This window comes from Pelobates fuscus, chromosome 6 (assembly GCF_036172605.1).
Source record: "Pelobates fuscus isolate aPelFus1 chromosome 6, aPelFus1.pri, whole genome shotgun sequence".
NCBI lineage: Eukaryota > Metazoa > Chordata > Amphibia > Anura > Pelobatidae > Pelobates > Pelobates fuscus.
In genome coordinates this window covers 127,228,024-127,254,061 of record NC_086322.1, presented here as the reverse complement: position 1 = coordinate 127,254,061, position 26,038 = coordinate 127,228,024, and the positions used below count along the sequence as shown (strand labels likewise).

Sequence of the window (26,038 nt, the reverse complement as noted above, 5' to 3'; positions counted from 1 at the left end):
TATTATAACTACTGCCAAGAATTAATTATTTAATAATAAAACTGTGCTCTTATAAAATAGCTAAGGCAATCTGTGGATTTCTACTTAGATGGTTTTTCAAAAGGTTATTTAATAACATGCACAATGTTATGTACACAAATAGAAATAGCTACTAGAGCTTAAATGGCAAGAACATCTGGAGGGAAAATACCATGCATTCAGAATGATGCAGCATGTCAAGAGATAGATATAACCGAGATAAATACCAGACAATAGAAAAACATACTTGCACCAAGTTAAAAACAATATATAATTTTTGCATGAATTGTGCTTTGAAAATCTAACATTTTCGAATATCATTAACAAATACTACTAATAAATTGATACAGAATCTATATTACAACTCCTCTTTTACATCTGCTGTTCTATGTTTCTGCTCTGCTCAAATCCCCCTGCCCCACCACCTGCTCCCTAGATCCAATTCCCTTGCATCTCATCCGTACTCTGTCTTCTTCTCTTTCTCTACCTCTCACTAAAATTCTCAATCTCTCTCTCCTCTGGCATATTTCCATCGCCCTTCAAACATGCAACTGTAAACCCAATTCTTAAGAAGCCCAACCTTGACCCTAACTCCCTGTCCAACTACCGTCCTATCTCGCTACTGCCTTTTGCGTCCAAGATCCTTTAAAGAGTTGTGTATGCGAGATTGACAGACTTCCTCAAGTCCAAATCTCTACTAGACCCGCTTCAGTCTGGTTTCCGCGTTAAGCACTCTGTGGAAACGGCACTGACCAAAGTATCCAATGATCTACTCGCTGCAAAATCTCGTGGTCACTACAGTATCCTAATTCTCCTTGACCTTTCTGTGGCTTTTGACACTGTTGATCATCAACCGCTTCTTCTCATCCTCCGCAATATCGGTCTACAAGATTTTGCTCTCTGCTGGTGCTCTCCCAGCGCTCTTTCAGTGTTTCTTTCTCTGGCTCTACTTCTTCTCCCCAACTCCTCTCTGTTGGAGTCCCCCAAGGTTCAGTCCTTGGTCCCCTACTGTTCTCTATCTATACTGCCTCTCTTGGTAAACTCATTAGCTCCTTTGGCTTCCAATATCATTTCTATGCGGATGCCACGCAAATCTATATGTTCTCTCCTGATCTCTCCCCGCCCCTCTTAAATAGTGTCTCTGACTGTCTCTCTGCTATTTCTAACTGGATGGCTGCCCCCTTCCTTAGACTCAACTTGACCAAAACTGAAATTCTGGTCTTTCAAGTGTTGCTTCTCCTGTGTCTGTCTCCCTCCAAGTCAAAGGTGCTACCATTAGCTCCACGATGCAGGCTCACTGCCAAGTATTCTCTTTGACTCTGACCTCTGCTTCACACCTCATGTTCAGTCTATCGCCAAATCCTGCTGCTTCCATCTCAAAAACATTGCGCGCATCCGACCCTACTTAACGCCAGATGCGACTAAGGTGCTGGTCCATTCCACTGTCCTTTCTCGCCTTGACTACTGTAATCCACTTCTCAGTGGTCTTACGTGCTCCCAACTTGCGCCCTTACAGTTCATAACGAATGCGGCGGCGAGGTTCATCTTCCTGTCCGCACGCACCTTTCACGCCTCACCCTTCTGTCAGTCACTACATTGGCTTCCTGTAAGATATAGGGCTTAATTTAAAATTCTGGTTCTTGCTTTCAAATCTCTACATAATGCTGCTCCCACCTATCTATCCTCCCTCATACACAAGTATGTCCTGTCTAGGCCCTTACGCTCTGCTGAAGACTTATGTCTATCTTCTGTCCGTACTCCCACCTCTGATGCTCGCCTTCAAGACTTCTCTAGGGCTGCACCGTTTCTGTGGAACTTACTTCCCTCCTCCGTCAGATGCTCACCCAGTCTCCACTCCTTAAAAAAATCATTAAAAACCCACTTCTTCATAAAAGCGTATCAATTAAACCGTTAATAGCTCCCGAATCATTCCTCTCTTTTAACTGTCATTAGTTTAATACTATCCTAATTGTGTCACTTTACCCCACTCCCTCTAGCATGTAAGCTCATTGAGCAGGGCTCTCAACCACTCTGTGCATGTGTGTCCAACTTGTCTATTTACAACTACATGTTTGTATGTCCACCCACTGTAAAGCGCTGCAGAATTTGTTGGTGCTTTATAAATAATAACATAATAATAATAATTTGCAAAAGTTCTCAAACTGTAAAGCTGTAATCGGCTCTGTATAAACATGTAACACAGTGAGAAAGTAATTATACGATGTTAATTATCTTCTGTCATGGTTTTGTAGTGTCATGACTACAAACCTCATCAAGAATGATCAAATAATGAATACCGCAATACTTTTTTCTTCTCTACATACTCAGCATTGTTTGTGATTAGAGCCCTGTGTGTGTTTTTTTTTTTTACATTTTCTTTATTAAATGTTAAAACTCAAATCCATAAATCGTAATTACCTGGATTTGCAGTGAACGTTCTAAGGCAATTGTTAGCAATGATAGTTGATGGCTCAATCAGAATTTTCAGGCCTGCATTCATGATTGCTGTTTTGGTTTCTTAAGGTTCCACTGAATTGATGAGTAGGTTATAATATAGTAATACTAATAATAATAATAATAAACCCCTAGACAAATTCCCTTGAAAAAAATTAATATATGCGATCACCTTACTAGCTCCAATAACAATTAAAGTACTACGGAAAAATTAGAGCTGGTGGCAAATGTTCTACACAACTTCAAACCATGCATAATTTTCTCCACAACATAAATATTTATAACGTGATTGAGGTACTGAAAGCTATGCACATTTAACACATATGTGGTTTATTCCTAAGCATGGCCATGGAAAGACATATTTTTGTATTATTGTACATTGGGGGAAATGTTCTGCTTTAAATTTATTAGACCAACATTGATTAAGAAATAGTAAAAACATGCAGCCATGATTAAATAACTAATCAAAACTAACATTTTACATATGCAGACAAGATTAAAAAAAAGGATAAATTGCTAATTTCAGGGTTCAGAATGAAGGCACAGATTCACTTATTGACACATTTGGTCCTATTATATGTATAATTTAACTTGACATTAGGGACATAAAATGTATTTGTTTAGTGGTTCAGCACATGAAACTAATCACAGCAGACCCATCTAATGGCCAACATGCCCTAATACAGGGGTGCCCAAAAAGTAGATCCCCAGATGTTGTAGAACATGCCTTAGAATGATAAAGCATCTTGGAAGCTGTAGTTTTAAAACATTTGGGGATCAACCTTTTGGGCACCCCTGCCCCAACATATTTCATGAATCTTGACACCTGTTAAAGAAGGTAACAAGCAAGAAGACTTTTTGCTCACAGAGACATTTGGATATTTTTACTCCTCTATTACGGAAGATTATTTCACCTAGATATTCTAAATATAAAGAAATTAGGAAACCTGGCTTCACTCAAACATAATGCCTTGATCAAAACGGATAGAAAGTATAAAAATATAGCATAACTTTATTCCCTAAAAACACATAATGTGACTGAAACAAACAGGAGGGATTTAAATTCTACATTTAGAGAGATGCTAAAGATACCATCTCACTTGTTACTCCGTAAATCCTGTAGATAAGCATTTCAGTCAGACTGAGCAAACCACCTGGATCGTATATGTTATATAATGCAATGTCTGTGCCTTCATGTTACACTGTGAACTCAAAGGAGCTTTAAAGCCTTTAGTAAATTGATTTTCTGATCCCAGATCATAGGACGTATTATTCCACAGGTTGAACCATTTTTCCCAAGGACCAGAGAGTTTTTCAAAACCATAGACTATTGATACATTTTGGCATTTGAAGTGCTATGTATAGCTTCATCAATTAGCTAGGGATGACTGATTTCCTGTAATTTACACAAGTGCTGTCTTATAACACTTATTTATCCTAAATTGATGTCTTCCTGGTTGATGCTGTTTCCTAATAGGTAAGGTTCCTTTACTAAGTCATTCCTTTCCTGCTGCTATCCAGTCATTTGGTTGTTGCTTGATAATAATACTGTGGAATTGTTAAATAAAAATGATATCATGGGAAAGACACTAATGGCGGAATTATCCAAGTGAAAAGATTGATTATACCTACAGAATAGATCTGTAATCAATAGTGTTGAACATTAAATCATCAAAATACCTTAGTATGGTTGACGATATATTTTGTAAGTTTGTATAATATTATATTGCCCTCTTCATGTTTGTTTGTTGTTGATGAGTGAAAAACCCTTGTTTGTGAATGTGTTATCCAAGCATATAAAGAAACACTGTTAATGGACCAGGGAGATCTCAGACACATATTAAAGGAACACTATAGTCACCTACATTACTTTAGCTAAATAAAGCAGTTTTAGTGTATAGATCATTCCCCTACAATGTCACTGCTCAATTCACTGTCATTTAGGAGTTAAATCACCTTGTTTCTGTTTATGCAGCCCTAGCCACACCTCCCCTGGCTATGATTGACAGAGCCTGCATGAAAAAAAAACTGGTTTCACTTTCAAACAAATGTAATTTACCTTAAATAATTGTATCTCAATCTCTAAATTGAACTTTAATCATATACAGGAGGCTCTTGCAGGGTCTAGCAAGCTTTTAACATACAGGCGATAAGAAAATCTTAATTAAACAGAACTTGCAATAAAGAAAGCCTAAATAGGGCTCTCTTTACAGGAAGTGTTTATGGAAGGCTGTGCAAGTCACATGCAGGGAGGTGTGACTCGGGTTCATAAACAAAGGGATTTAACTCATAAATGGCAGAGGATTGAGCAGTGAGGCTGCAGGGGCAGGTTCTATACACCAAAACTGCTTCATTAAGCTAAAGTTGTTCAGGTGACTATAGTGTCCCTTTAAGTTAACATGTGGCAAGATTATCTTGATTATAAAAAATTAAGTCCAGGGCTACAGCAAGGATATATATAGATTTATGCTATGGATAAACCTTTTTATAATGCAGATTCTCTTTTGGTTGTGTATGTTTATATATTGTAACATATTACTCTCTTGCAGCAGCTTACTGTCTAACTCAGTGGTTCTCAAAACAGTCCGCATGATGCAGTAATAGGGTTGCCACCTGGCCAGTATTTTACCAGCACAGCCAGCATTTGAAACTGCCTGGCCATTGCTGGTATAAGATTGCCGGTATTGTGCTTTTATAGAGATTAGGCTGCAATACCAGCACCAGTCAGTAGTGGTCGCTGTGCGTTTAGAGAAGCAGGAATAGGAAGTTTCAGCATTTCACTGCCTCTCTCTACTGACTGAATCCATGAGGGAGCAGCTACACAGCACAGAGAGTTCAGACAGCAGCTCCCAGCTTGCATACAAATTGCATATCAGGTAAGTGAAGGATGGGGTAGACACACAGATCATGGAGGTTAACAGGTGGAGAGACACATGTCATGGGGGGTTAACAGTTGGAAAAAGACACAGATAGGGTTAACATGTAGAGAACTACACATATTTTGGGGGTCAACAGGTGGAGAGACATGGGTCATGGGTGTTTACAGGATGAGAGAGATGCAGATGTGGGTTAACAGGAGGAGAGACACAGATAGAAGTGAACAGGAGGAGTGACACAGGTGGTGGTTTAGGTAGATTGAGAGACACAGAGGGGATTTGGACAGGTGGGGAGACATAGATGGGGCTTTGGACAGGTGGGGAGGGACAAATGCGGTTTTGCACTAATGGAATGACACAGGGGTTTTGGGCAGTATCAGAGACAAACATCGGGGTTTGTACAAGTGGAGAGACACAGTTGGGTGTTTGGACAGGTGGAAAGAAGCAGATGGGGATTTGGACAGGTGGAAAGACATAGATGGGGTTTGCACAGTTTGAGAGAGAGAGACAGTAGGGTGGTTAGTAAAAGAGGAGAGATACAGTTGGGGTTGGGTATAGAGAGGTGAGCTGAACAGAGAATGAGGAGGGTAGTAGACTTTGGAGACATAAAATAAGGGGAATTGCACAATTACATCCTTTAAAATACATTACTGAATTAGTGCCATCTGCAAACCATCCCCTCTTTCCTAGGAACAGAGTTTTCATCTGTGCTGGGGAATACAGCAGTTAGAGGCTTCTCACTGAGAAGCCTCTCTGCTGGAGCCAATCATACAGTCACACATGGTCATGAATTTCCAATGGTTCTCAATAAGTTGTAGTACTGATCATTGAGAAGGGGGTAAGGCAGGCATGCTCTGTCGAGATAACGGAAGCAGAAGAAAGATTTCCCAACTGTTTGAGTGACAGTCGGACGATGTTTGGCATCCACTTGTGAAAGTGCTGATTTCTATTGAAATTGGATTAGAATGAATTCACACAAAGTAACATCAAAAACAAATTGCAAAATCCAAGTCATAAGTAGCCATTCTGGGACTATAGCAGAACTGGAGAATTTTCCAAATCCACTACTTTGGTCTTAATGCTCTACACTACATTTTTTAACTTAGGGAATAAACTACAGAGGAAGATGTAGTGAATTGAAATATTATTTTTCAATTATAGACAAAATAATCGATTTGCGAAAATTCTCCAATTCAGCCTTGTACAGCTTAGCTATTTGAACCTACATTTTGCAATTCGGATTGTAATTCATTACAATTTGGTGTTTAGTGAATAAACCCCGTGTATTTGTATATATTGTCTGTGATGCAGACAGCCTGCTGCTGAATACATTGCGTGAGCACGCAGAAGGGCAGTCCAATCTCCCCAAACTGTAAGTAGTGTTTTTTTTATTTTATTTTTTTATTTGCAGCGTTATACTATGATGTCATATCCTATGATATCACACATGTATCATTTATTATGCAAATTAGCTTGGTCATATTTTTTTCTTTCCCAAGAAAGGTGGCTACCCTATCCAGTAACAGTTCAGGTTTTGTCAGCGTCTCCCTTGGCTTAGAAAATACACAAATAATGGGCTGTTGCTGGGCCATGAGGACTGATTTCAGAACCAATTGTAGAAGTGTTTAACCTATTCCACTGCTTTGGTTACCATAGCAACATGTGAGAAAGAGGAGCAATGTTCGTATTCATCTCTCTACCTTCTGTAACCAAGTGAAATGCGAGCATGCAAGCTACTAAATGATAGAAAAAAGGAGATAGCATTGAGAACACTCCTACATATGTTTTTCTCCTGCAGGGTATTAATTGGCAGGGCGGTTACTTACACTATGTACTGTATACTGATTTTGAAACGTAGATGACCAGTTACATTGTGTAACCTATATTGACTAGAAAAATAATTTTATCTCTTTTTTAAGTTTCCTTTTTTGTATTGTTAAATATGTTAATCTATTATTTCTAGTACATTACCAAATGATAACAAATAAGTATTCAATTACAATAATTGTTTATTTTAGTTGTGAAAATAGCATTTTAAATGTAAAGACATGTTTTCCTAGCAATGAGTCTCTAAAATAAAGCTGTTTAAACAATAAAAAAGTATATCCCATATTTTTCAATACAAAAAATTTTAAAGAATTAAAAATGTTATGATATATTTTTCACTCGGTCATAATTATATAATGTGAAATGTTGTCAGTATATTTTTTATTACTAATTATAACATTTTCAGGAATCGCCATATGTGATGTACAAAAAAAATGCAGATCAATTTGAAGGGAATGAAAGGTATGAAGGATACTGTGTTGATTTGGCCACGGAAATAGCGAGACATTGTGGATTTAAGTACAAGCTAACTATTGTCGGTGATGGCAAGTATGGAGCCCGAGATGCAGAAACTAAAATCTGGAATGGAATGGTTGGAGAATTAGTCTATGGGGTAAGCTTAATTTAATTCAATTTTAAGATATAAAGAGATATAAGTTTTATATATATACCCAATGAGCTCTGTTCACAAAATGATCATTATCAATAAATCACTAAAACAATAAACCATTGCTTCTGGGCCAAAAGCGACCAACCACGTCTCCTTTTGGCTCTTTTAAAAAGCTGTATTCATTTAGATAGCTTTCTTGTTCTTCTCCTTTTTTCTATTTAAAATATGAAATATTTTGTAAGTCTCTTACTAGATTTAAATCTGTGTTTATAGACTACTGGTTAGTTCAGACATACCATATGCTTATGTCGTAATTAAAATGACTTTGGTGCTGCATTTATGCTTTCTTTTTAAATGAAAGAATGATAATGTACATATTTTGTAAAAAAATAAAATATATAGTATAAAGACTAGCCCTAAGAAGCATAATTGCAATGCCCCTTTTCAGACCTCTTTGCTGAGACATTTGAAGTTTGCAAACATACACTATTCCATTTTTCGTACTTTGTTTTATCTCATTATTATTATTATTATTATTATTATTATTATTGCCATTTATATAGCGCCAACAGATTCCGTAGCGCTTGACAATATTATGAGAGGGGGGATTTAACTATAAGTAGGACAATTACAAGAAAACTTGCAGAAACGATAGGTTGAAGAGGACCCTGCTCAAACGAGCTTACAGTCTATCCCCTTAGTGACCGCAGGGTATCAGGTACGTCCGACAAAAAAAAATCCTTAAGGACCACAGACGTACCTGATACGTCCGTGGGGAATTAGACCGCTGGAAGCAATCATGATCGCTTCCAGCAGCTCTAATGGTATTGCAGCGATGCCTCGATGTTGAGGCATCACTGCAATACCCCCCTCTAAAAGAGCGGTCACATGGCCGCCATAGGTGTCCACAGTGCTGCCAGCAAGGGGACTGCCTGAACTGACAGGCAGTCACCCTGCTGGTGGAAAAAGTAAAACAAAAGTTTTAAAAAGTAAAAAATAAATATATATATATATAGTTAATAAATTTAAAAAGCAAAAATATAAATATATATGTATATGAAAGAATGATAATGTACATGGCAGCACTGTGGACACCTATGGCGGCCATGTGACCGCTCTTTTAGAGGGGGGTATTGCAGTGATGCCTCAACATCGAGGCATCGCTGCAATACCATTAGAGCTGCTGGAAGCGATCATGATTGCTTCCAGCGGTCTAATTCCCCACGGACGTATCAGGTACGTCTGTGGTCCTTAAGGATTTTTTTTTGTCGGACGTACCTGATACCCTGCGGTCACTAATCTAGATTATAGAGGGTTACAATAATCCATGCAGGAAATTATTAGAGCATGGACAAGCTCCTTTTAAGATGGAATCTTCAAGATTTGGTAACATACTGGATGTGAGGGTCAAAGGTGAGGCCAGAATCAAGTATGACGCCAAGGCAGCGCGCTTGCAAGGATTGACTTATGTGGATACCACTAACTTGAAGGGAGAGCGAAAGAGGAGGATCAGTATTAGGAGGAGGAAAGACAATGAGCTCAGTTTGAGAGAGATTGAGTTTAATTAAGCGGGAAGACATCCAGTCAGAGATGGAAGAAAGGCAAGCAGGGACACGTTGCTGGATGGCAGGGGAGAGGTCCGGGAAGGAGAGATATATCTGGGTGTCATCAGGTGATAGCGGAATCAAAATGAGGTAATACGTTTTTTTCAAGAGAGGCAGTATAAAGAGAAAATAGAAGGAGGCCAAGGACAGAGCCTTGGGGGGCTCAAACAGAGACAGGATGAATGGAGGAGGAATCATTAGAAAAGGAGACACTGAATGAGCATTTGGAGAGAGAGGATGAAAACCAAGAGAGGACAGAGTCACACAGACCGAATGATGTAAGAGTTTGAAGAATGAGAGCATGATTAACAGTGTCAAAGGCAGCAGAAAGGGTCATGAAGAATTAGTATGTGGCCTTTTGATTTATCTGCGATTAGGTTGTCAGTAACTTTGATAAGAGCAGTCTCAATAGAGTGGAGAGGGTGGAAACCAGATTGAAGAGGGTCAAGGAGAGAGTTAGAATTGAGGAAGTAAGAAATACGGGTAAAGACAAGTCTTTCCAGAAGCTTTTAGGAAAAAGGCAGCAGGGTTATGGGAAGATTGTTAGAGGGGGAGGACAGGTCAATAGATGTTTTTTTCAGGATAGGTACTACAATGGCATGTTTAAGGTCAGCAGGGACAATGCCAGAAGAAAGAGCAGTTAAATATGTGTGTTAAGGAAGGCACAAGACAAGGAGACAGAGATCTGATAAGGTGAGATGGGACAGAATCGAGCGGGCAAGTGGTGGTTTGAGAGGAAAGCACAGCCACTTCTTGTTCAGTAGCCGTGGAGAAAGTCTGAAGGGTAGGAAAGGCATGAGCTACGTGCGGTTGAGAAAGAGAACAGCAAGGTGGGGAGAATTCTTTCCTTAGCAGTTCAATCTTGTTGGTAAAGTAGCATGCAAAGCTATCGGCTGTAAGGTTAGTTTGGGGAGTGGCCACAGCAGAGCAAAGATAGAGTTAAAGGTGTCAAAGAGATGCCTGGGATTGTGGGAGCATGAACTAATGAGAGAGGAAAAGTATGACTGTTTGGCGAGGGCAAGGGCTGCGCTGTATGAACACAATATAAATCTATAATTGAGATAGTCTGCCTGTGTGCGAGACTTCCTCCAGGAGCATTCAGCACAATGGGAGCATCTTTGCAGATAGCGTGTTGATTTATTTTGCCACGGTTAGGGGCGTGTGCTCCTCGAGGTGCATGTTTGGAGGGAGGCTGCAGCGTTCAAGGAAGAGGTGAGGGTAGTGTTTTATGTGGAGATGGACAGTGAGGGACAGGAGAGGGAAAGGGTTGATAGTGGCTGTAAATCAATATCAGCTGACAGCTGCTGTAGGTCAATAGAATTAAGGTTCCTCCTGAGTTGAGGGGGGTTAGCCTAAGGTTGTTGGGTGAGGGGGTATTTGAGAGAAAATGATAAGAGGTGGTGATCAGAGAGAGGAAATGGAGTGTTGCAGAGATTAGATACTGTACATGCATAAGAGAAAATGAGGTCTAGGGTATTGCCAGCTACATGGGTGGGAGAATAAGCCCACTGTGATAGCCCGGGGAGGAAGTCATTGAAAGTAATTTAGAGGCTGCTAAGGTCAAAGGTGGGTTAATGGGAATATTGAAGTCCCCAAGAAGTAGGGATGGAGTTTATAGTAAATATTATTTACTATACAGATGTAGTGGCTTATTTTGTTTGCTTGTATAATATAGTGGTTCAACTCTTTAACTATGTTTGAGATACTTGGTTGGTGATACTTGGTACATTGCTTAAATACTGATTCCAGATACAATAATTGTATGGGACTAGAGATGTTCCGAACAGTTCGCTGGCGAATAGTTCCTGGCGAACATCGCTTGTTCGTGTTCGCCACGGCAGGCGAACATATGTGATGTTCGGTCCGCCCCCTATTCCATATCATTGAGTAAACTTTGACAAACCCCCCACCCGCCTCTCGGGGTGTGGGCGGGGGGGGGGTTGTCATAGTTTACTCAATGATATGGGGGGGACCTACTGTCCTCCCCCCGGCCCCCACCCCTAAGCGGTGGGTGGGGGCCCTAAAAAAACAATAGGGGGGAACCTCTGTCCCCCCCGGCCCCCACCCCTGAGTGGTGGGTGGGGGCCCTAAATACTAAGAAGGGGGGGACCTAATGTCCTCCCCCCTGGCCCCCACCCCTGAGCGGCGGGTGGGGGCCCTAAATACTAATAAGGGGGGGACCTAAGGTCCTCCCCCCTGGCCCCCACCCCGGAGCGGCGGGTGGGGGCCATAAATACTAAAAAGGGGGGGACCTAAGGTCCTCCCCCCTGGCCCCCACCCCTGAGCGGCGGGTGGGGGCCCTAAAAAAAATGTGTCCCCCCAGGTGACTAGGGGTCCCCAAACCCCTAGTCACCCTTCCCCCCCAAAAAAAATTAACCCCCTACCTACCCCCCTCACCCTAAAAATAATGAGGGGGTGACCTTTAACTAAGTACCTGTAAAAAAAAAAAAAACTTACCATTCAATGTTTTCTTTCTTCTAAATCTTATTTTGTCAGCCCCAAAAAAGGCCAAATAAAAAACCATAATAACCGACGCAATAAAAATAATAAAAAAAATCCATGTTCACCCGGCGAGGGCTCCGCGCAGAGTGAGCTCTGCAGGGCGGGGGAAGGCTTATAAAGCCTTCCCCCGCCCTGCAATTAGGCTCAGAGCACTCTGATTGGTGGGTTTAAGCCATCCAATCAGAGTGCTCTGACAGGTAAATGAAGAGACTGACAGGTAAGTCTCTACATTTACCTGTCACAGCACTCTGATTGGTTGGTTTGAAATCCACTAATCAGAGTGCTCTGTGTCATTTTACACAGCGTGGGAAAGTTCTTTGGAATTTTCCCACACTGTGTAATTTGAATCATAACTCTCTGATTGGTTACTTAATCCACCAATCAGAGTGTTATGAGTCAAATTACACAGGGTGGGAAAATTCCAAAGAACTTTCCCACGCTGTGTAAAATGACACAGAGCACTCTGATTGGTGGATTTCAAACCAACCAATCAGAGTGCTGTGACAGGTAAATGTAGAGACTTACCTGTCAGTCTCTTCATTTACCTGTCAGAGCACTCTGATTGTATGGCTTAAACCCACCAATCAGACTGCTCTGAGCCTGATTGCAGGGCGGGGCAAGGCTTTATAAGCCTTGCCCCGCCCTGCAGAGCTCAGTCTGCGTGGAACCCTCGCCAGGTGAACATGGAATTTTTTATTTTATTTTTTTTATTGCGGCGGTTATTATGGTTTTTTATTTTGCCTTTTTTGGGGCTGAAAAAAGAAGATTTAGAAGAAAGAAAACATCGAACGGTAAGTTTTTTCTTTTTTTTTTTTTACAGGTACTTAGTTAAAGGTCCCCCCTCATTAGTTTTAGGGTGAGGGGGATAGGTAGGGGGTTAATTTTTTGGGGGGGGGAGGGAGTGACTAGGGGTTTGGGGACCCCTAGTCACCTGGGGGGACATTTTTTTTAGGGCCCCCACCCGCCGCTCAGGGGTGGGGGCCAGGGGGGAGGACTGTCACAATTCGGGGAACCCAACACGCTAACACACACATACACACACAGAAAGTGTGCAGTACCGGTCCTTAGAGTGGCCGGGCTAAGCACACACAGAATAGTCAGGAGACAAGCCGAGTAAGGGGAACCAGAAAACAGAATAACGAGAAACAAGCCGAGGTCAAAGGGTAGGAGAAAGTCACAAAGTCAGTATAACAAGCCAGAGAGTACGTAACCAGAAATCACACGTTCAGAATCAATACTATAAAGCAAAGACCACAACAGGGCAGGGAGGAACAGGAAAGGTAAGTATTTAAACCATCAGGTTAATTCTGATTGGATAATTTCCAATCAGAATTAACAATCACACGTGGGAGATATCTAAACCTCCCACTGTGATTGAGGCACTGTGCCTTTAATGCCGGGTCAGGTGACTGACCCCGGCGTGACATATCTTGGGCAGTCTTCCAGCGTGCAGCGTCATGCATGCTGCCGCTGGGGGGCGTGGAGGAAGACGCGGGCGGCATCCGAGGCTGGAGGGATGCCGCTCGCCGAGCCCACGTGGAGAAGGGGACCGTGGACGGCTGGAGGGTGAGTGCCGCGAGCGGACTGCAGCCTCCCCTTGCAGCCGCCCGCGGGATCCTGAGATTACCCCCCCCTCGAAGACCGCCCAGAGGGCGGGAAGCAGAAGGCTTCAAAGGAAACCTGGCATGAAAGGAGCGGACCAAAGAGGGAGCGTGCAGATCAGAGCACGAAACCCAAGATCGGTCCTCAGGGCCGTACCCCTTCCAATCCACCAGATATTGCAGCCGACCCCTAGAAACACGAGAGTCGAGAAGGGCAGCCACTTCGTACACATCACTGGGGACAGCGCGAGGGGAAACAGGCCGCCCGAGGGGACGAGAGAACCGGTTGCAAAGCAAGAGCTTCAAAAGCGAAACGTGAAACTTGTTCGGAATGCGCATGGAAGAGGGCAAGTCCAGGGAGTAGGAAACGGGGTTAACCCTACGTAACACCTTGTAGGGACCAAGGAACCTGGGAGCGAACTTCATCGAGGGAACCTTGAGGCGGAGGTTCCTGGAGGACAACCATACCCTATCACCCGGAACATAGGAAGGGGCCGCACCCCTATGGCGATCAGCAAACTTCTTCTGAGCTGCCGCTGAACGGGACAGCGCAACATGGACCTGATCCCACATCTTCCGCAAAGAGGCGAGGTGCTGGTCCAAAGCGGGCATTCCCTTGTCGGAGAACGCACCGGGAAGGACGGTAGGCCGAAACCCATAAGCAACCTCAAAAGGACTTAAGCCAGTAGACGAATGAGACACCGTATTCCTGGCAAATTCAGCCCACGGAAGGAGGCGAGACCAGTCATCCTGGTGCGCATTAGTGAAGCAGCGCAAATACAATTCCACAGACTGATTAGCACGTTCGGCTGCACCATTAGATTGCGGGTGATAGGAGGAAGTAAACGACAAGGAGACCCCCATCTCAGCACAAAAACCCCTCCAAAACCGAGAGACAAATTGAGGACCCCTGTCAGATACTATATCTTGAGGTACCCCATGCAAGCGGAACACTTCCTTGGCAAACACCTGAGCAAGTTGAATCGCAGAAGGCAGTTTCCTAAGCGGAACAAAGTGCGCCATTTTAGAGAACCTATCCGTCACAGTTAATATCACCGTCTGACCATCGGAAGGAGGAAGGTCTACAATAAAATCCATGGATAAGTGGGTCCATGGTTTCTTGGGTACCGATAGAGGCATCAGGAGACCCTGGGGTCTCACATTAGGGGACTTACACTGCGTACAGACCCGACAAGCCTGCACAAAATCCACTACGTCTCGCTTGAGTGAAGGCCACCAGAACTGTTGAAGGAGGCCCTTATAAGTCTTGGTAACCGCCGGATGACCAGCAGTTTTGGCGGTGTGAAATAAAGTTAACAACTTCTTTCTGTCATTCACTTTAACGTATAGTCTGCCAACAGGCGTCTCAGGGGGTGCTTGAGTTTGGTATGTCTTAATATTCTCAAGAACAAGAGACGAAACAACCAAACGGGTAGCAGCAATTATCTGAGACGCAGGTACAATAGGTTCAGGGGTCGGGTTAACAGATTCTAGAGGTTCATACTGTCGAGAGATAGCGTCAGCTTTGGCATTACGGCAACCAGGTCTATAGGTAATAACGTATTGGAAACGTGAAAGAAATAGAGACCATCTAGCCTGCCGGGCGGACAACCTTCTAGCATCAGCTATATAGGAGAGGTTCTTATGATCTGTTATAACCATAACTTTGTGTCTAGAACCCTCTAATAAGTACCTCCATTCCTTAAAAGCTAACACAATAGCTAATAGTTCCCTGTTCCCAACATCGTAATTCTTTTCCGGATCAGATAACCTTTTTGAAAAGTAGCAACAGGGATGGAGGGGTTCGTCATACGATGACCTCTGTGACAGTACTGCTCCCACACCTGATTCAGAAGCGTCCACTACCATAACAAAGGGAAGAGAAGGATCAGGGTGGCGTAGTACTGGAGCAGAGGCAAATGCCTTCTTGAGAGTGTCGAAGGCCTTAAGGGATTCAGGAGTCCAAACCCTAGGGTGTAGACCTTTCTTAGTCAGCTTCGTTATAGGGGAGATAATTGGTGAAAAATTTCTTATAAATTTCCTGTAATAGTTGGCAAATCCTATAAAACGCTGGATAGCCTTAAGGCCTTGGGGAAGCGGCCAGGATAGTATGGCTTCTAATTTAGCAGGATCCATACTGAAACCCTGTTCGGAAATTATATATCCTAGAAATTGCACCGAGGTCTGATCGAACAAACATTTTTCTAATTTACAATAAAGTCCGTTCTGTAATAACCTTTTAAGCACCATCCTAACATGCTTATGATGTGTCTGTAAATCAGGGGAATATACAAGGATGTCGTCAAGGTACACCACGGCACAGACATGCAATAGATCCCTGAGGACATCGTTTATGAGGTCCTGAAACACAGCGGGAGCATTACACAGTCCAAAAGGCATGACTAGATACTCATAATGTCCGCTACATGTATTGAATGCTATTTTCCACTCATCATTCTCCTTTATACGAACAAGGTTATAAGCCCCCCTGCGGTCTAATTTAGTGAAGTATTTAGAACCTTTGACCCGGTCAAACAACTCCGTGATGAGGGGAATAGGGTAGGCGTTTTTAATCGTTATATTGTTCAGGCCCCTGTAGTCTATACAAGGCCGTAGGTCACCCTCCTTTTTGGCAACGAAAAAGAAACCAGCCCCAGCAGGAGAGGAGGACCTTCTGATAAAACCTTTACTTAAGGCTTCCTGTATGTACTCCTCCATTACCTGGTTCTCTTTTTCAGAAAGAGGGTATACCTTACCCCTAGGCGGCATAGTACCAGGTAAGAGGTTTATGGCACAATCGTATTTACGGTGCGGGGGTAGTTTATCTGCCTCCCTTTTTTTTCAAACACCTTAGCTAGGTCTGCATACACAGGAGGAACATAAACAGATAGTGGTTTGGCTGTGGGTACATTAAGCAAGCCAACAGGACAAACACGAGTCATACATTCCCTTTGACAAGATTTCCCCCAGGAGAGAATCTCCAAACAACCCCAATCAATCATCGGATTGTGTTTAACCAACCAGGGGAAGCCCAAAACGATAGAGGCTGTAGGGGAGTTGATTATTTGAAAGGACAATCTTTCCTTGTGCAAGGCACCCACAGACATAACCAGTTCTTTGGTCTCATGGGTCACCAGAGGTTTCTCCAGTGGTCTACCTTCTATGGCCTCCACAGCCAAGGGAGTGACCTTTTGGATCAGAGTCAACGATGTGGTTTTCGCAAAACACTCATCCATTAGATTGTCAGCAGCCCCTGAATCTATCAAGGCTTTGGTAATCACGGTAGTATTTCCAACAAAAAGGGTAACCGTAATAAACGGTCTAATAATGGGGACGTGAGGGGTAAACGACATAACAACCGAGGCCGACCCCTCTATAGGCCTTGGGTGCTGCAGTTTTCCCGGCAATTCAGGGCAGGTTCTTAGAAGATGTCCCCTTTTCCCACAGTAAAGGCATAACCCTTCCCTTCTTCGGTATGATTTTTCTACCTCAGTTAACCCAGTAACACCCAATTGCAAGGTTTCAGGGGGAGGTTGGCTAGAAGGGGGTAATGCCAGTAACGCAGTACTGGGTAAAGCAGGTAACATCTGTGTAAACATACGCCTCTGACTACGTCTCTCTCTAATACGATTATCAATACGGATGATATAATCTATAAGATCGTCCAGAAGGACAGGCAATTCCCTGGACGCTATTTCGTCCAGGATGTAAGCGGCCAAACCCTCCTGAAAGGCTGTAACGAGGGCATCATTATTCCAAACCACCTCAGCTGCTAGAGTGCGGAATTCGATAGTGTAATCCGCTACAGATCTGTTAACCTGTCGGACCCTAAGCAGAGCTTTGCCAGCAGAAGCAACCCTACCGGGTTGATCAAACGTGCGTTTGAAAGCTGTCAGAAAATCTGCGAAGGACATAGGAGACGTATTCTCCCACATGGGGTTGGCCCATGCTAAAGCTCTCCCAGACAAGTGGTTTATCAAAAAGGCAATTTTAGTTCTGTCAGTGGGATAGGAACGTGGATTCATTACCAAATGGATGTCAATTTGATTGAGGAAACCACGACACAAAGCTGGGTCACCACTATAGCGCTGTGGCGGTGTCATATGGACTACATGAGCAGGAACGGGTACTGGAGTGGCAATGGGTTCGGGCACAGTAGCAGCCACCTCCTGGACGGCAGGCTGCAAGTGTGCAGTACAAGCCAGTATGGTCTGTAAGGCTTGAGCAAACTGATCCATACGGTGGTCTAAGCCATCCATTCTAGCCTCCTGATTAACTACAAGCTGGGGTATGTCAGCAGGTTCCATTATGGCCCTGTTGTAATGTCACGATTCGGGGAACCCAACACGCTAACACACACATACACACACAGAAAGTGTGCAGTACCGGTCCTTAGAGTGGCCGGGCTAAGCACACACAGAATAGTCAGGAGACAAGCCGAGTAAGGGGAACCAGAAAACAGAATAACGAGAAACAAGCCGAGGTCAAAGGGTAGGAGAAAGTCACAAAGTCAGTATAACAAGCCAGAGAGTACGTAACCAGAAATCACACGTTCAGAATCAATACTATAAAGCAAAGACCACAACAGGGCAGGGAGGAACAGGAAAGGTAAGTATTTAAACCATCAGGTTAATTCTGATTGGATAATTTCCAATCAGAATTAACAATCACACGTGGGAGATATCTAAACCTCCCACTGTGATTGAGGCACTGTGCCTTTAATGCCGGGTCAGGTGACTGACCCCGGCGTGACATATCTTGGGCAGTCTTCCAGCGTGCAGCGTCATGCATGCTGCCGCTGGGGGGCGTGGAGGAAGACGCGGGCGGCATCCGAGGCTGGAGGGATGCCGCTCGCCGAGCCCACGTGGAGAAGGGGACCGTGGACGGCTGGAGGGTGAGTGCCGCGAGCGGACTGCAGCCTCCCCTTGCAGCCGCCCGCGGGATCCTGACAAGGACCTTAGGTCCCCCCCTTTTTAGTATTTATGTCCCCCACCCGCCGCTCAGGGGTGGAGGCCAGGGGGAGGACCTTAGGTCCCCCCCTTTTTAGTATTTAGGGCACCCACCCGCCGCTCAGGGGTGGGGGCCAGGGGGGAGGACCTTAGGTCCCCCCTTTTTAGTATTTAGGGCCCCCACCTGCCGCTCAGGGGTGGGGGGCAGGGGGGAGGACCTTAGGTCCCCCCTTTTTAGTATTTAGGGCCCCCACCCGCCGCTCAGGGGTGGGGGCCAGGGGGAGGACAGTAGGTCCCCCGCTCATTATTTTTATGGCCCCCATCCACCGCGCAGGGGTGGGGGTGGGGGGGAAGGACAGTAGGTCCCCCCCTCATTATTTTTATGGCCCCCACCCACCGCGCAGGGGTGGGGGTGGGGTGGAGGACAGTAGGCCCCCCTCATTATCTTTATGGCCCCCACCCACCGCCCAGGGGTGGGGGCAGGGGGGAGGACAGTAAGTCCCCCCCTCATTATCTTTATGGCCCCCACCCGCCGCCCAGGGCTGGGGGCCGGGGGGAGGACAGGAGGTCCTCCTCCCATTGTAATTTATGGCCCCCACCCGTCGCACAGGGGTGGGAGCCAATAGGTTGTTTTTTTGTGGGGTTTTTTACAGTGAGCAGCCACTGGCTGCTCACTGCTTACTGCTTACTAGACATGCCCCTACTCGCCTTATAGCGAGTAGGGGCAGAATTTACTAATACTAAGTAATCTTTACTTAGTATTAGTAAATGTGGCTGAAAGACCAATTTAGGTCTTGCAGCCTTTTAGTAGATAACTCCCTAATACCGTGGGAATTAGGGAGTTATCTACTAAGCGGCTGCAAGATGCAGCCGCGGATCGGAGTTTTCATGCCACAGTCCAGGTGTTAGTCCCCTTGAAACAACTGGGTTTTAAAATTCGCCTGCCTATTGAAGTCTATGGCGGTTCGCCCGGTTTGCGGGCTCGCAAACATTTGCCAAATTCGCGTTCGCCATTCGCGAACCGAAAATCTTATGTTCGCGACATCACTATATGGGACATTATGCTGTAATTACTGGCAGGTTTAAATCATCCATTCCTGCCTTTTATGTCTGGATGGTTGATATATAGATAGATAGATAGATAGATAGATAGATAGAATAAGGACTTAAATCCGTAAATAAGGCAAGAATGCCCTATGACACACAGTTTGCTGCTTTTTATTAGATTTCAAATGTATTTGGATATGAATAAAGTTATCCATGAAAGCAGTCATGTGAATGACTGAAGCCAATATAGACTATGGAATTTATTTATACTGAATTTAGAAAATAAGAGAGAATCTTATGGTGGTTTTGGAATGAGCATCTACGGATAAGATAAATAAGAAATTTTCAAATATATTATTCTTTAAGTCAGATGAGACTTTGAATACATTTTGTGCTTTGTGTGAAATGATGCATCTTACGTTATTCATGAGCTGTCAAGGTCTGTTCCTCAGATATTTTGACATCTCGGGGAAAATAACTTGAAAGATCTGTTAAAAAATGAACTTCATTATTTGTGAAGATGAGAAATTCAACCAGAAGCAATAACTTAGAGATATTGATTGTACTGATTAATTTTTATAAAGGATTGCTCTCAGAATTCTAATTAAGAGCTGTTTAGTATGAATGATCAAACAGTGTTTATAATATACTTAGATCTAAATTATTATGAAAGCTATTTTTTTCTGTATTTAACTTAATGAGTATATATACATACTTGTCGAGGGTAACTATGACTAGCCTTTAAATTCCAGAATCAGACATTTGCAGACTCTGTAAGTAAATAATAAAATACTTTAAATAATTTATTTACAAGCATATATCCCATATATCCTATTCTATTGGAAAACTAATGAAGCAGTCCCTAGAAGAAGTCGTAGTGGAGAACTGTCATGGAAGTTGCAAAATTTAGGTCAAGGCAGCTGCGATGAAATATCTGCTATAAGCTGGAGAATATATTCATCTTGGATATTTTAGCCTAAATTTGCAATTCTGTGTCAAAGTATTCATGTTTTATTGGTGTTAGGCAAATATTCAGCATATGTCACACATTATCCTCTGTAACGGATTGTTTACTAAGGAAAATCTTCTTGGGAATCTTTATATAACTAACATTTATTTTTACCTTCATGTAACTCAAATATTTTCTCTACTCATATAAAGTAGTTATTGTATCATTTTAATTTATTGCAATAAAACGTAGACCATATCAATTCAGTACTGAGATTTGACAAAAGACTGCAAAAAATATTTCATACAATAAAATAAATAGATTAAATAATGTAATATTTATACAATGAATAAGTGATAGGAAAAAGTAGACAGAAGAAGGTTATATGATTTTAGGCATTGTCAGTGTAAAAATATTTATTTTGTTTCGGCGTATGGTAGCCCAACTTTCCAGCACTTGGACACCCAAGTTTTATCAATTTTAATAAAGATGGTTTCAGACTCCTCATCATTTATTTATTTTGGTATATTGACAAACTTTATTGGACATGCATGACTCGGAATTTCTTCTGTACAATACTCCATGTTATTTGAACACTGCCAAAATGTAGGTTAACTTATTTATTTTATTACAAAAGAACTTAACTCTGGCACTAAAACTTCAATCTTGACTTTGTTTCAAAAACTGTTTGCAAAAAATATATAAAAAGCAAGAGTATAATGCAGACACTAGAAAGGGGAGAATACGTTCTGCAGGGTGCTCCAGAAAGGGAGGGTCAATCCCTTGAGACATCAAATGGAAGAAAATAAATATCCAGCCACACCTGCGGTTTCTTCTAAAAAGCAGTCTTTTTTTTGGAACAAGAAAGTGGAGACAATGTTTCGGCTCCAAACTTAATAATGACTTGGAGACTTGATAAAGGCTCAGAGAGGAGCAAAAACATTGTCTCCACTTTCCTGTTCCAAATAAAAAGACTGCCTTTTAGAAGTAACCTCAGTTGTGCCTGGATATTTATTTTCTTCCATTTGTTTCAAAAACTGTCATGAACAGCTTGTATGTGTAAAATGGATACAGAAGCTTAAAGTTACAATTCTGTGAAAGGTGTATAGCACTAAAACACTGTGTGCTGGATTGGAATTATAGTTAATTTATGGTATATTTTGCATTACCCACTATACCTTGCTACACTATGAGTACTGCACAATTAGGAAATACAAATGAGTCTACAAACTTGTCTCAAATTTTTAGATGTGCCTAACTTTGCACTACAGATCTTACTGTCATACCTTTCCATTCTTTTTTTCAGAAAGCTGATATTGCAATCGCTCCATTAACTATTACATTGGTGAGAGAAGAAGTGATTGACTTCTCAAAACCTTTTATGAGCCTGGGGATATCTATCATGATCAAGAAGCCTCAGAAGTCAAAGCCTGGAGTGTTTTCCTTTCTTGATCCTTTAGCATATGAGATCTGGATGTGCATTGTGTTTGCGTATATTGGGGTCAGTGTAGTCTTATTCCTGGTCAGCAGATTTAGTCCATACGAGTGGCATACGGAGGAGTTTGAAGATGGAAGAGAGACACAAAGTAACGAATCATCTAATGAGTTTGGGATTTTTAATAGTCTCTGGTTTTCCCTTGGTGCCTTTATGCAGCAAGGATGCGATATTTCGCCAAGGTTGGTTACACATCTCTTTCCACTTTGTGCATTTTTAGTCTGAGAGTAGGTCATGGTGTGTATATACTTGTCGCTGTGAATAGTCTACACATCTTTCATTCACCAGGAGTTCTTGACATGCCCAGTTTTGAATAAAAGCCATTCAGAGGTAAATAAAAGCAATATCACAGTCAGGTAGACATCCATCATGTTCAGTGCAAGTATATGCACCATGTAAAGACTATAAAATGCATAAGGTTACAAATATTTCCTGCCTTCTTGGAGGGGTACCGTGTTTTTGCTGCATATTCCCATTTTACAGTTTGAAGACGGAGTGATCATAATGAACTGTAATGGGAAAAGAGGTTTATTTACTGAGGGTGAGCTATGGAAGGGTTCATTTTTTCCCCATGAATAATTACTTATGGTTTTAATGAAGGTACATGAACAGTTGTCCTTTTGCACACAGATTGAAGAATGTTTGTAAAAATATATATTGGTAAATGATGCATACATTAGATCAACATTGCTACATGATTGCTCCTTCCAGCAGAACTTCCCAATCGTATTGCTACTTTTGCAAACAAATGTAATTGTTGCAGCATCTACTCTTTCTATAGATCATCTAAACCAGAGGTGCTCAAAAGGTAGACACCCAGATCTACAAATCCCATGATGCTTTGCATGCCTTTAGAATGCTTTTATAATGATACAACATCATGAGAATTGTAGTTTTAAAACATCTGGGGATCTACCTTTTGCGAACCCCTGATCTAAACATACTTACAGTATATGGCATGCATCCAGTGCAACAAAACAAAACGCCCTTCTTTACAGTGTCTACTTCTAAACAAATATTCTTTTAAAGTTATCTCTTTGGGGTAACTGAAACTCATGCCAGCTGAAGACTCAAAAATGTGAAAATGCAACAGTTTGGTTAATTTTCCAAGTCACCTATATTGGCCCAATTTTTTGTCAATTTAATTTGTCACTGTTAAAGTACTTGTGCAGCATCCATACGCACGCAGTAACATACACTTGTGAGTGAAATCTCTAGTGCCTGGCACTAGAAATAATGTGATGGCAAGTGTGTGGGTAAAAGTCAACCAGATTTATAAAAGAGTGAAACAGCTGTATTGGGAATATATTGCAGAGGTCTGTATATCAAACATAACGTGTCATCTATGTTGGAGAGAAACACAGCACTGGTTAGGAATGGAACAAGTCCATCCGCCAGGTTGTGATGGTTGAGAGATACAATGGGGTCTAACCCCTAGAAATGCAAAGAAAAAAATAGGACTAATGGGTTGTAGATTAAAGACAATCTGCCTCCCAAAAAGACCTTGTATCCTTATGTGAAAAAAGCTACTCTGCAATAATAAATATAAAAGTGGAGCGCAGAGAGCAAAGAACAAAAAACTCTTTATTAATCCCTCTTGGGGGAGAAACACACAGATACTAGACAAACAAGTAGTAAAATTAGGATCTAATAGGATAGAATCGACTAGTCCAAAAATAATAGTAATATGGTCAGAAGAAATGCTATAAGTATGTGTGTGGCAGAATTGCCATAAATAGTAGCAAATAACTATGACCAAAAGTGGGGAGATACACTAAATGTAGCAAACTGAAGATCTCTATTTACAAAAGTAAATACACTCTATAATTAGAACAAAGAGTATATCAAGTGCACAAAAAATATATGTGCAAATATCTACCAGAATACGTTTGTAACATTGCAGGAAAAAAGCCTGCAGTCTAAATAGCCAGCAATATAAATGTTAAACTAACTGCCTAAACAGCTGTAGGAGATTTGGGGGAAGGAGTCCCTAATATCATGCTGGTAATAGACTAGTATCTAATCCCACCATAAATAAATAATAGGACAGTCTGAAAACAAAGTAGAATCCTAAATTAAAATCATCATCCGCTTCAGTAAAATACTCAACGCGCGTTTCGGCAAAACAAGTCGCCTTTATCAAGAGCAATTTGCGGACTGAAGGGAGCCTCTTTTTAAATGTGTTTAGAGCTCCGCCCATAAGTATGACGTCATCATTATTGTCCAATCAGGAAATAGAGGGCGGAGAAAAGTACCAAGCTCAACAGGAGTGAAGCTAATTAGAAATTTAACCCTCACGTAGCCAGAATATGAGTAGAAGCTAGCACATATCTTCTGTCTTCATAGAGTGAAGGCACAAAATGTAAAATGTAAATGTAGCTGAGCAGAAGAGCTGGCAAAGGTAGTGTATAAATGGACATAACGCTACAGGTTAAACAATTGAAGCCAATGTAGGGAGCAATTCCCTAGTAATCATGATAAATATCATAACAGTGGCACTACATGTATAAGTATGACAGTGTAAAACTAATCACTTAAAGTAAAGATGTAATAATTAAGCACAATGTGTGACTTTGTATGTCTTAATAAACTCTATCATGTAGTGAGTATATAATGAGCCCAGAGAAAACAACATTAGAGGGGTATTCAAAATTATATAAATAGAATAATAAATTAGGGCATAGAAACATGAGCCCCACAGTGTGGTTAAAATAGAGAATAGAGTGAACTCCAAATATAAAGAGGGAGAATACATATTGATTCAAAGAGAATTCGTTAGAGTAGAAATCCTGTATTGACTTAGAAAGCAAATTGAAAAGTACTCCATTAATGGTAAAATGAAAGGAGAGATGGAAAAATAAATGAATACATGAATGAATGAATGAATGAAAAGTGAAGTAATATAATATATCCATATTCACATATCATGTAATATTGGTGCAAATAACTAATAAATCGCAAAACTGAAAAGTAGTAAGTAATGGTGGAAATAGATGATATTAATGATAATGGACAATTTATCAAGACATTGCAGTGTCTTGATAAAAGGGGCAAAAGAAAAACCTTCATTGAGACCTTTTGGGTGAAGTGTTCGAAGTTGATAAATCCAGAGGCTTTCCCGTTGTCTCAGAAATCTGTCATAGTTGCCCCTACGTTTATCCTTGCGCACCAATTCCAATCCACAGAACCGGAGTCCCTGCGGATTGCCCGCATGGAAGTCTTTCAGGTGACGAACTATGGGAGTATCAACAGGTAGTTTTGGAGATCTAACATGCTCCTTAATGCGCTCCTTAAACGGTCTAAAAGTTTTTCCTACATATTGTAGCTTACAGGTGCATGTAAGGAGATAGACTATACCAGCGGTGTTGCAATTGAAAAAGGATTTAATCCCAAAAGCCTTTTTCCCATCGCTATCCATAATAGACTTCACGTTTGATGTATTTACACGCGACACAATGGCCACATTGATATGATCCCACTATAGGGGTGTGTAGCCAGGTGCGTGTGGCTGAACGATGGAAATGGCTTGGGACTAAAAGGTTCCTAAGGTTTTTGCCTCTACGTGCCGTCATATCCACATTTGGCCCTAAGAGCCTTTTAAGGTGAACATCATCCAACAGACACGGCCAGAATTTTTGGATCTCGAGCTTAACAGCCTCCCAGCCTGAATCGTAAGTGGCTATCATCCGTGGGGCTTGAGGTTTGATGGGGGTATCCACTTTTTTTGGAGATAGTAGAGTGCCTCTGTCTGCCTCTAAAGCCCTTCTATAGGCTTTTTTTAGGCATTTATTAGGATAGCCCTTCATTTTGAACTGTTGTCGCAATATGTTAGCCTGAAGCTTAAAATCTTCAACATCGCTACAGTTCCTACGGGCCCTAAGATATTGCCCCGTTGGAATGCCACGTTTAAGGGATTGGGGATGAAAACTCTCCCAACGAAGGAGACTGTTAGAAGATGTGGGCTTTTTATACAATGTAGTGGTGATGGAATTACCACTGACCATGATCGTAAGGTCCAAGAAATTAAGTGTATTGCCCCCAAACTCCGAAGTGAAATGTAGGTTAAACTCATTAATATTGAGTAGGGATACAAATACATCAAAAGA

The 26,038-nt window shown here is 42.0% G+C and overlaps 1 protein-coding gene across 5 annotated transcripts in view; it reads left to right on the top strand.

The window, feature by feature from the left end:
* The window catches only part of GRIA2 (glutamate ionotropic receptor AMPA type subunit 2), a 145,375-nt gene that overhangs the window by 90,791 nt on the left and 28,546 nt on the right, over positions 1–26,038 (top strand). For all 5 annotated transcript variants that reach the window (XR_010091252.1, XM_063458238.1, XM_063458236.1 and 2 more), the window contains exons 10-11: positions 7,582–7,788; positions 21,744–22,114. Coding sequence is in view for 4 of the 5 variants with exons in the window: in XM_063458238.1 (XP_063314308.1) it covers positions 7,582–7,788; positions 21,744–22,114 (578 nt within the window). In the remaining variant the exon portion in view is untranslated. The remainder of the gene's footprint in view (positions 1–7,581; positions 7,789–21,743; positions 22,115–26,038) is intronic.